Source organism: Nicotiana attenuata, unplaced genomic scaffold (genome assembly GCF_001879085.1).
Source record: "Nicotiana attenuata strain UT unplaced genomic scaffold, NIATTr2, whole genome shotgun sequence".
NCBI classification, from domain to species: domain Eukaryota; kingdom Viridiplantae; phylum Streptophyta; class Magnoliopsida; order Solanales; family Solanaceae; genus Nicotiana; species Nicotiana attenuata.
This window is the reverse complement of record NW_017671163.1, coordinates 282217-293223: the sequence shown is the minus strand read 5'-3', so window position 1 is coordinate 293223 and position 11007 is coordinate 282217. Positions and strand designations below refer to the sequence as shown.

Sequence of the window (11007 nt, the reverse complement as noted above, 5' to 3'; positions counted from 1 at the left end):
TATAATACAATACATTATAAAATGATGGGAACAATGATCCAAACAGAATGTTAAGAAATTCATTGAATTTGTAAATTAGAACCCAGTGACTTAAAGGAATTAAATATCGAACCCATAAGGTTCAAATCCTGACTCCGCCTCTAGTTGGTTGGGATAGTGTTTCTTCTTTTCTGGACTTTGTTCTCCTTGGTCTATTTATCCAATTTAGGTTACGAATGCGGTGATGGAAAATCTTTTGATTTAAATCATAGGCCTTAAACATTAATATTACGAGTTTCTTTTCATGTATTTGATTCCAAGAGTTAACTGTTCAATTTTTTGTTTTTTTGGTCCGAAGTTAACTCTCCAATTCAATTTGGCTATCAAAGTAGTACTCCCACAATGATTGGTTTGTTGTGCATGAAAAATAATTCCTCCATAACTAATGTAATATTTGGTTGGTGATATGAAATAATACCTACATTAAGTTATATGGAAGTACATATTAGCAAGACATAAGCAAAAATATTTCAAAATAAAATACCTTGAAGCAATTAATTAATTACGCGCTACATAATATTATTGAGATAATTTTATAATCACTATATGATATTCTTGTTATTTTACGCATAACGGTGCTTCAAGTATTTTTCTACGTATAACAGTTCATTATTATAGCATAAATAATTTTTCCATTATATTCTCCATATAACCATTGTGAAATTTAATGACACCTAATAGGTTTATTACGTAGAAGAAAATGGATTTAATTGTAAAATACTCAGCTAACTACCAACCACAAAAATACCAACTAAAGGAATACCAACAAAATCCACCCTAAATTGATACTCCCTCCGGTCCAAAATAAGTGATTTTTTGGCTTTTTTCTTGTGGTCCAAAATAAGTGATTTTTCCAGATTTCAAGAGTGAATTAATTATTTTTTTCCTACACTGTCCTTGGAGTAAATAGTATTGGAATATGTGTTAGGAGTGTTTATGTGAGATGGTAAAGGTTAATATGGTCAATTTCATTGCTAATTAATGCTAAAAGGTAGATTTCTTAATCTATGTGAAAACCTCCAAAAAACCACTTATTTTAGACCGGAGGGAGTAACAAACTTCCAAGTATGTGCTTTTACTAAGATGCCTCCATCTATTAACCCTAGAATAACTACACCAACTGCTAAAACCCTTTTCTTAAATTTATACTCCCTCTATTCCAATTTATGTGAACTTATTTCTTTTTTGATCCATTCCAAAAAATATGACTTCTTTCTAAATTTGGAAATAATTTAGCTTAAACTTCCTACTCTACCCTTAATTAGAAGCATTTATAATCACACAAATACTCTGAATCCCTTTTTGACTTATTTAGGATCACAAATTCTAAAAATCTTCACCTTTTCTTAAACTTCGTGACCAAACAAACAAGTTCGTATAAATTGGAAGAGAGAGAGTATTTTTTTTTTCCGACGTTTAATTATAGATGAATCTCCACGTATATTAGCGCAAAATAAATTAATAACCCATAATCTATTCTTCCCCTAGGCTAAGCAGTAAGCACTCATCCAACTGAATCACACGCTCACAGTTTTTTACTTTATAAACAAAGTAGTTTCGCATTAGCCCGTCATCTATAAAACTGCCCATACCTTCCAAAATTTACAGTAGAAAGTGACGGCAAACAGCAACGCAAATATCCCTTCTCTCTCTCTACATGGTAACAAAATCAATTTGAGTTATTCTTTTACCATTGACGATTCTTTAATATGTATATACACGGTTGTTTATTGACCATTCTTTGGTCATCTCCTTTTCCAGCTACTTGTCCACCTATTATTCCTTCCTTCCTCACCTCTACAATGCTGTATCAGTAGCCCCCATTATATATATACACACACAACTTAACACTCTCAAAATCGAAAAACCCAGATATGAATTTGTTTCATTCAGTCACAGGACTTGTTTGCCTCTTGATTCTTGGGCTTTTTCCTTTTGTGTGTATTGCGATTCGTCCAGTTAACAGTCACAGATTGTTCGGATTTACAGAGGCACCGGATTACAGGAATGGAGCGGCTTGTCCAGTAACAGAACAAGCTGAAACGATGTCGTATTGTGACCCGTCTTTGGTTCACGTAGCGATGACGCTTGACTCGGAGTACCTACGAGGATCAATGGCGGCTGTACACTCAGTCCTCCGCCACGCGTCGTGTCCAGAGCACGTGTTCTTCCACTTCATATCAGCTGAATTCGATCCGGAATCTAACCCGCGGGTCCTGATCCGACTCGTGAAATCCATCTTCCCTTCTCTCAACTTTCAAGTGTACGTTTTCAGAGAAGACAGTGTATTAAGTCTCATCTCATCTTCGATCCGAATAGCACTCGAGAACCCGTTAAACTACGCCCGGAATTACCTGGGTGATATACTTGACCCGTGTGTGAACCGGGTCATTTACTTAGACTCCGATGTAATCCTCGTGGACGATGTTCACAAGCTTTGGAATGTTCAGCTTACCGGGTCACGGGTCATCGGAGCACCCGAATACTGCCACGCGAATTTCACCAAGTACTTCACAGACTCGTTCTGGTCCGACCCGATTTTTCCCCGGGTATTCGGGTCAAGAAACCCGTGTTACTTCAATACGGGCGTAATGGTGATGGATTTGGAGAAATGGAGGGAAGGTAATTACAGAATGAAGATAGAGAGTTGGATGAAATTACAGAAAAGGACAAGAATTTATGAGCTGGGTTCATTGCCACCATTTCTGTTGGTTTTTGGTGGAAATGTTGAGCCAATTGATCATAAATGGAACCAACATGGGCTTGGTGGGGATAATGTGAAGGGCTCGTGTAGGTCACTGCACCCTGGTCCAGTCAGCTTGTTGCATTGGAGTGGGAAAGGGAAGCCGTGGGTTCGGCTCGATGAAAAGAAACCGTGTCCGTTGGATTATCTTTGGGAACCTTATGATTTGTACAAGCCAATCAGCAGAACCAAGTAAAAACTTCATCAATTCGGATTCTTTATATTTTTTTGTGTTTTCTTTTATTGGGTGATTCTTTGGTAGCAATGTACAGATTGATTAGTTGAAAGAGGAAATTAGTGGGTCATAATTGAAATTTTGATGATTTAATCTTTTGGTGGGGATTAGAATTTGTTGGTGGTTCCATTGATTGGAAATTTTTTGGGGGATTCATTGGATTTGTATGTACGGACATATTGAGAAAAGGAATAACAACTTTGTTGTTCTTTCTATTGTGTTTCTAATTGTTTGCTTCATCTGTTTAGTAAGGTAAATACTTACCTTATTGGGTGTTTACACCAAATTATATTAACTCACTATGGTTAATTAATTTAATTAGATGAGAATATATGTAATTTACTATAGTTAAATTATTGAAGTCTATATGCAAGACACATATCATATCATATAAGTTTTTATTGTTTAGTAACTAATGTTCATTAATTAAGGTGCAATTTCGGCCGGTATGAGAAAAAGCCAAGTACAACGGGCAAATTCAATTACGTGGATGATATTGTCTTTTCTCTAAGTATATATACACACATTATACTCTACTGTTGCTTTCATCCCTCTTTATTACTAGTTGATATTCCTTCTATTCTCAAATATTGGTTATTTTTGACAAATTAAATTTATTTCAGATACTTGATGTGTTAGAAAAATAAGAAATTTTCGGAAACCCATTCAGTGTTTAGTGTTAATTAGTTAACACATTAAAAAGTGATAATTGAGATATACTTCCCGTTGCAATTTATGTAAATCTATTTTTTTTTTTTAGTCTGTGCCAAAAAGAATGATTCACTTTTGCTTGAAAATAATTTATCTTTATGACCACACAAAATATATGTGCCTCATTTTACATCACCAGTTCAAAAATCTTCTCTCTTTTATTAAACTCCGTGCCCAGTCAAATGGATTCACATAATAAATTTAAACGAAGGGAGTAATATTTTATAGTTATGTAATTGTTACGTTATTCTCCTTTTTTTTCCCCCTTAAATGTATTTATTAGTGTGGCTAGTAAGTTATTAGAGGACATGATTAGGGGGGTTGACAATGATTTGGAGAAAAGGAGAGTAGTGTTGAGGGAAAGAGTCGTCCAGCTCATATGGGGCTTATAAAATATGAAATCTCATAAAATATACTCCCTCCATTTCAATTTATGTGAACCTATTTCCTTTTTAGTTCGTGCCAAAAAGAATGACCCCTTTCCCTATTTGGAAACAATTTACCTTTTTGCAATGATTTATAGCCATACAAAATATATGTGCCTCATTTTACAGCATAAGTTCAAAAATTTTCTTTCTTTTCTTAAACTCGTGCCCAGTTAAATGGGTTCACATAAATTAAAACGGAGGGAGTATATACTTGCCTTGTGCAACTTGTCCTTTTGGAACTTTATTGTCTTTGGGCCTTAAGTGAAAAAGCAAAAGCAAAGTAAATTCCAAGTGCAACACATGGGAAATTCCATTGAATAGCTGGAGCTTGTAGTGGGTGTTGATATTGACATGTGGTTTCAACCATTATGTTCAAACATTTCTTTCTCGAAATATCCATTATATATGTCCACCAAATAGCAATTAATTCGTGCCAAAAATGATATTTCAGTGTGAATATTCTTTATATGTACGCAGTCACCATAAGCACACGTAGTAGCTACTTCATTGGTTAGTTTTGTCGGTCTTTGAAGCAATTCTAATTCATTTTGGTTGCGTAAATTACTTTTGATAAAACGTCTAGAGCACCAGGAAAATGATAATTCAAATTCAAATGGTATTTTGTCATATGGATGATTCAAGTCCTTGTGGCAGAAAGTAGCATCCAGGTTGTCATAGATAGTTGTGAGTTGTAAGATTTGTAATAGCGGCTAAACAGGTTGTCGTATGTGTATATGTGTGTATGAAATATAATTTAAAATGGATATTTATTATAAAGTCAAATTCATTTTTACTATTAATAGTTAACATAATAGTGCCTTACGTGCAGGGGTGTTCGTCGGTCGATACGGTACGGTATTTAGATATTTCGGTTCGGTATTTTTAGTATTCAGTTTCTTAAAATTCTATACCAATACCGTACCTAATTAAATTCGATATGGTTCAGTTTTTCTCCTTTCGGTTTCGGTATATTCGGTTCGGTAACTTCGATTTATTCGATTTGAATATTAACTAGTGCATAGAACCATACACTCTAATATTATTAATTAAAGTACTCAAAAATACAAAACTGAATATTATTTGTTGACAGAAGTTTTGTCCAAAACTAGCAAATATCGACCCAAATAGAGAAAATTGTACATAGAAGAATATTTGATCATTAGAAATGTCGTGTTACTTGATTAGAGTTAATTGATGAACTTTGAGAATAAAGGAAAGTAAGATTTTAGATTTTTTATATTTATGTTATAATTGATAATATATGTTTTGTGTAATATAATATATATTTCGGTACAATATCGATATTTCGGTATTTTATCTTAAAATATCAAATACCATACCTAATACTAATTTTTTTAAAAACTTAAACCAAATACAATACCAAATACCAAAATACCGTATACCAAATACCAAAATTTTCAGTTTCGGTACATTAATTCGGTATTTACCAAATTATGCCCAGACCTACTTACGTCCATGGACTTTAATTTATAGATCCACCTCGAGCAGCTGGTCCTTTCCCTTGGCAACCAGACATTTCGTTAATGTTGCAACCATGTACATGTGGTTTTTAGTCAAACCAAACGGCATGTGGTTATGAAGAAACTTTCGCAATTGCCTACTTTACCTTATTTTTATATACCCCATTGTTTGTTTCCCAATTAGATAGAGTAAAAACAATTAGAGATGTTTTTCTAAATTCCTATTTTAGCATTACCTCACATGCTTAGTGTAATTGTATCATTCCCAAAGATTCGAATTTACTGATTGGCATTTATGTTATGCAATTTGCATTTTGAAATCATTTTTTTTTGTAGTTGTTGGAATGTGAGTGGGGCATTATGTGTGGATTTTTCTGGAAAGGAAGGAAACAACCTCTGCAGTCTGCGCTGTCTCAGTGTTTAACCAATTTTATTTCGCCTGCTTTCCAAATATGAGTAGAATAAACGTAATAGCATATATTAATGAGGTATATTGTGACGATCCAAAATCCAATCAGTCGTGATGACGCCTAATATATTTGCTAGGCAAGCTGTACATAACAATAAAGAATCAAAATAGCGGAATTTACAAAAATAACATAAGCCTGAAACCTTAATATAGCAATAGTAAAGCCAATACATGGTAAATTTTTCAGAACTGGTAAATACAATTCACGAGCTCTACTACAGAAGTACAAGACAAATATAATGTTGTCTGAAATAAAGACAACAGAACATAAGAAAATAGATGCCAAGACTGCGGACGAGAATGCAGCTCTACCTCATCTCTCGATACCTAGCTCAACAAGCAACTCCACTACTGATGACTCGTCCCGGCACCTGGATTTTCATAATTAAGTGCAGACTGTAACATGAGTACAGCCGACCCAATGTACTCAGCAAGTGTCATAACTAACTTCGGCGAGATAAAAGAAGCAAGAATTATAAATGATACATTCTATAACCTGTACAGGTTCATAAATTCAACAAGTATAAAATAATAATGTGATAAAGTATGAAGCACAGAAAGAACTATCTGTGTATGCATAATTACTCAAGCACTATGCTTAGTAAATGATACGGCATACAAGGATGATACGGAAATAAATCTGGTAAATAACCACAAAAATTGCAAGTAAAGATGGAATGCAAAATTCAAACAAACACTGGCCAGATTATCCTCAATTTCCATATCAAACCACTAATCAGTATTCTCAAATTCGCGTGCACACCATCAAGAGAGAAACATGAAAGGGTGACCCTAGGGGATGAGTCCATATCCACACGCTGCACGGACAACTCACATGCTAATAATATCAATTGCACTGACAACTCACATGCTGTACAGACAACTCACGTGCCAATAATATCAATATCTGAATTCGCACGGACAACTCACGTGCCAATAATACCAATAGCACAAACAACACATGTGCCAATAATCAAAATCCGCCCGACATAATCACATGCTACCAGTCTAGATCATAACACAGAGAAATCAAATATAAGAGAATACATGTACATGATTAATTATTATCAAGTTTTATACTCCTTGACTGGTATAAATAGCATGCTATGATGTAGGCATGTGTAATGTGTGCTATCATGGCTAGCAAACAATTTCATTACGAAACGATAGTTTATCAGGTTCAATTGCAAGAATAACATGTAGTAGAAGCAAGTCACAGAGGGGTATAAATAAAAGAAACATCACAGCTTGAGCTTAGCAGTCAATTCAAGGCATATCATAGCCTAAGTGCTACCCCGGGCATGAAAATAGTACCCCGGTACACGAATATGGGCTTAACCCCACACATATGCGCCACTCATAGCACATAGCTAACAAATAATTCAGGCAACTAGTGCCTCAACCAAGTTTAGGTAAGATACTTACCTCAAGCAAGTCAAATCAGTACTCTAAGAAGCCGTTCTCCTGCGAATCAACCTCCCGACGATCCGAATCTAGCCAAAATAACTTAATTTCTTTGATAAAAGCCATAGGAAATGATTCCAAAAGACAAAGCAAACCCAAAAGGTCAACCCCAAGCCCACACCTTGAAACACGACCAAACTCACCAATTCTAAACGCCCATTCAATTACGAATCCAACCATACTAATTTCATCCAATTCTATTCACAAATCGACCCTTAAATCACCAAATCTCACTCTCTAGTACCATAGTATAAAATCCCCAAGCTTCACTTCAAATTCACATAAACTAGGTGTAATAATCAATGGATAAATGATAAGTGGGGATTTTAACCTATTATTTGCTCTCTTTTACTTGCGTTTTGGGCCTAAAATGCGTGAAGGTATTCCCGAAAACTAATGTAATATGCTTGCTTGCAGGAATTGATCAAAATGAGCCAAACGAGGCATAATCAACTCATAAAGGAGTCAAATCTGAAACAAAAACCAAGACTGGGCCAGGAAATCTGAAACGCGGACCGCACAAATATTGTGCGGCCGCAGAAGTCACAACGCGGCCGCGATTACAAATACCCGACCCGCAAAGTGAAGAATCAGAGAGTGCATTTTAGGCCAAATGTTGAGCGAGGTCCGCGCCAGAAATATGCGGCCGCGAAAGTCTCATCGCGGCCGCGGTTGGAATTATGCAGACCACGGTGGCTGAGATTCAGAGAGTTCACATTTCAAGCAAAAATAAGGAGTGCGGTTCGCAGTAGTTTAACGCGGCCGCAAAAATCCACTAGGCGGCCGCGATGAAAATTATGTGGCTTGCGAAACAAAACTCAGCCCAGATCCAGAAGTTAAGAACGCAGACCGCGATCAGCAGTATGCGTCCGCGAAAGCAAGAGTGCGGCCGTGGTAAGAATTACGCAGCCACGAAACCTCTGTAGGGGTATTTTTATCCGGAAATTTCAGCTTAGTATAAATAGATCTTTTTGACATTTTAAGGTCAAGTTTTGTTTTTGCTGAGCACGTGAGACAGATGGAAATTCCATTTGAGCAATTTTGTATTAGAATTAGCTTTCAACATTAGATTTTCATCTTTTAATCTAGTATTATGAATTTTATCTTTATTTCATCTTTGATTTCTGCTATTTCTATGAGTTGCTAAACCCATAGCTAGGGTTGTGACCCAACCCTAGTGTGGGTATTTGATGGGTCTTGAATTATAGGACTTGAATGTGTATCAGTTAGTAGTACTTAGCCTAGTTCTTGCTAGAACTATGGAATTAGTGGTTGCAAGCACCGATTCAAGCCTTTATGACTTAGTCTCTACTTGAGAAAGAGTTGTTGCGACGTCCTCGGCGCAAGCACTCCCCAAGTATGCTTGGACTTGGTATCGGAATTGCCACAACAAGTCTCTTTCTTTCTCCCAAGTAGCTTCTCTCGCCGGCAACCCCTTCCATACGACCAAGTACTATTAATATTAGACATCTTAATAGTAGAACTACTTTCGTACTACTAAACAAGGAAACCTTCGGTTCCCTTTGTTTGAATAAACGCCGCTTATTTTAGTTTACATTCAAACCAAAGTAAACCAAGCCACTTAAGGAGGTCAATCTTAAGTGTTGGAAGCTACTGCTAAGGGTCTCCCCCTCATCTAGAAAGGATAGGCAATTGAGAGAGAATAGGGCGATAGCGACAGACACAGGAACTGAAATAGATTAAAAGATTACTTCCGTAGAGGTGAGGGGAAAGCTGCTTAGATAGGGCGATAGCCCGCGGAGCTGATGACCGCGGGTGGAGAATTACTCGATAAATAGAAGACCATGCTACCGTTTTGGGCCAACAAGGTCAAAATCTTCGTCATAGGAAAACTAGGCTAACAAGGAACTGGGGTGAACTCAAGAAATTGATAGCCCCAATTAAAGGGTTAAACCTAGAGATAGTTGTCACATCCCTTTTTTTCCACCTCACTAACCCTCTTAAATAAATAAAAGTGATTTTGAAGCTCAAAAGGGTTTTCAAAATTATGAAAAGTGACAAAGAATTGTGTTCAAAAGGATTAACTCAGAGTCGGTACCTGACATTGGTTTCGGTGTGCCAGGTCACTGTTTTTAAAAAAAAATGATTTTTCCTTTTAAAACACTTTGTACTCCAAAACTAAGTCTGCACCAGAGATTTTAGGCAAGGGGGTTCATTTGACTCGGGGAGAAGGTGTGAGGCACTCCCCAAGTCCCGTGAATGTCACGGTTACGTACTCGATCTAGTTGGCTTTTAAAATATTCAATTTAAGGTAAAAACACATAAAAAAGGAAAGTAAACACAAAGAGGCTCGAGGTTGTCCCCACCTAATAAAAGAAAATAGAAAAAAGAAATAAAGTAAAATCCTAAATACTAATATGTACTATATTGTTCCACAGCTTCGTCATGGCTTCCAAATACATGATACTACTGGGCATTTCCCGGAATAAAATATGTACAAATCCTTCGGGGCATTCCCCGGATAAATTAAACTAAAGGAACGACCTCTCGCCTCAAAACTAACAAAAATCCTAAGGCTTGCCTACACAAGTGTGGTCGGCCTAAGCATATTCCTAGCGGCCCGAGTGACTAAAGAGAAATAAAACGAGAATAACAAATTCTTTCTTAAGCTCAAATTCCTTCTCAGTATTAACCAAACCCAATTTTAAACCAACAAACCCCAAGTTCAATTCTCCCACTAATATTATATCAAACTAATGTTTAGGATCAGATTCATGGTATTAATAAATAGGCACGACCAAAACAAGATCAATGACATAATAGAAAGCATTCAAAATGAAGTTAAGCATCGCAGAATGATGAACACAGAATGAAATGCAAGCCACAAACTCTAAATCTTCACATAACCATTAACACCATACCATCCTAACAAAGCATCAAGAAAGATGAGAGATAGACCTGAAATGGTGATCTAATGACAGAATTAGGCCGGGACTTGAACCAAGGACAGGGACTGTCGACCAAACTTGCTGACCGGAACACTCGAACAAAACCACGGAGCAAGAAACCTCAAAACAGAGGTTCAAAGAGTGAAACCAAATCTGATTTTGAAACTGTTTTTCTAGAGACAAATAATGCTATGAGTTTATATATGGAAGAAAAATGGTAGAATAAGATGGAGATTCATGGCTGCGTTTTTTTTGAACTCATTCTTGATTTTCCTGTTCCTCCGTCTTCTTCTGTCTGTGCTCCTCTGTTTATGACTGTGTGTGTGTGTGTGTTTTTTTTGTTCTTTTTTGAGAAGAAGGGAAGGGAGCAGCGGCTCTGTTCTTTACGGTAGTGTGCAGCGGCGATCGAATTTTGAAGGGTGGAGAGGTTCGCTGGTGGGTCTGATTTTGAAGTTCAGGGGTGTTGGAATGGAATTAGGGGCCTTCGGATGCCCGTTCGGTGGGGGAGATGGCCGTTCTCTCTCTTTT

The 11007-nt window shown here is 36.6% G+C and overlaps 1 protein-coding gene and 1 long non-coding RNA gene across 3 annotated transcripts; one reads left to right on the top strand and one right to left on the bottom strand.

Annotated features, from left to right (window-relative positions):
* Window positions 1–1637: 1637 nt before the first annotated feature.
* Window positions 1638–3232, top strand: LOC109206375 (probable galacturonosyltransferase-like 9). The gene has a single exon (XM_019369204.1). It carries the CDS (start codon window positions 1914–1916, stop codon window positions 2976–2978), a length of 1065 nt encoding a protein of 354 aa, XP_019224749.1. The 5' UTR covers window positions 1638–1913; the 3' UTR covers window positions 2979–3232.
* Window positions 3233–6155: 2923 nt separating this feature from the next.
* Window positions 6156–11001, bottom strand: LOC109206374. Of its 2 annotated transcripts, none has more exons than XR_002064846.1 (2): window positions 10490–11001; window positions 6156–6502 (listed from the first exon to the last, which is right to left on the bottom strand). It is a non-coding gene; the product is annotated as an uncharacterized LOC109206374 (long non-coding RNA). The 2 variants fall into 2 exon arrangements; XR_002064845.1 differs by having other exon boundaries at window positions 6156–6477.
* Between the last annotated feature and the right edge of the window lie 6 nt (window positions 11002–11007).

Bases quoted from the DNA above. Each gene is read 5' to 3' on its own strand.
- LOC109206375 (XM_019369204.1), top strand. From the start codon at position 1,914: ATGAATTTGTTTCATTCAGTCACAGGACTTGTTTGCCTCTTGATTCTT.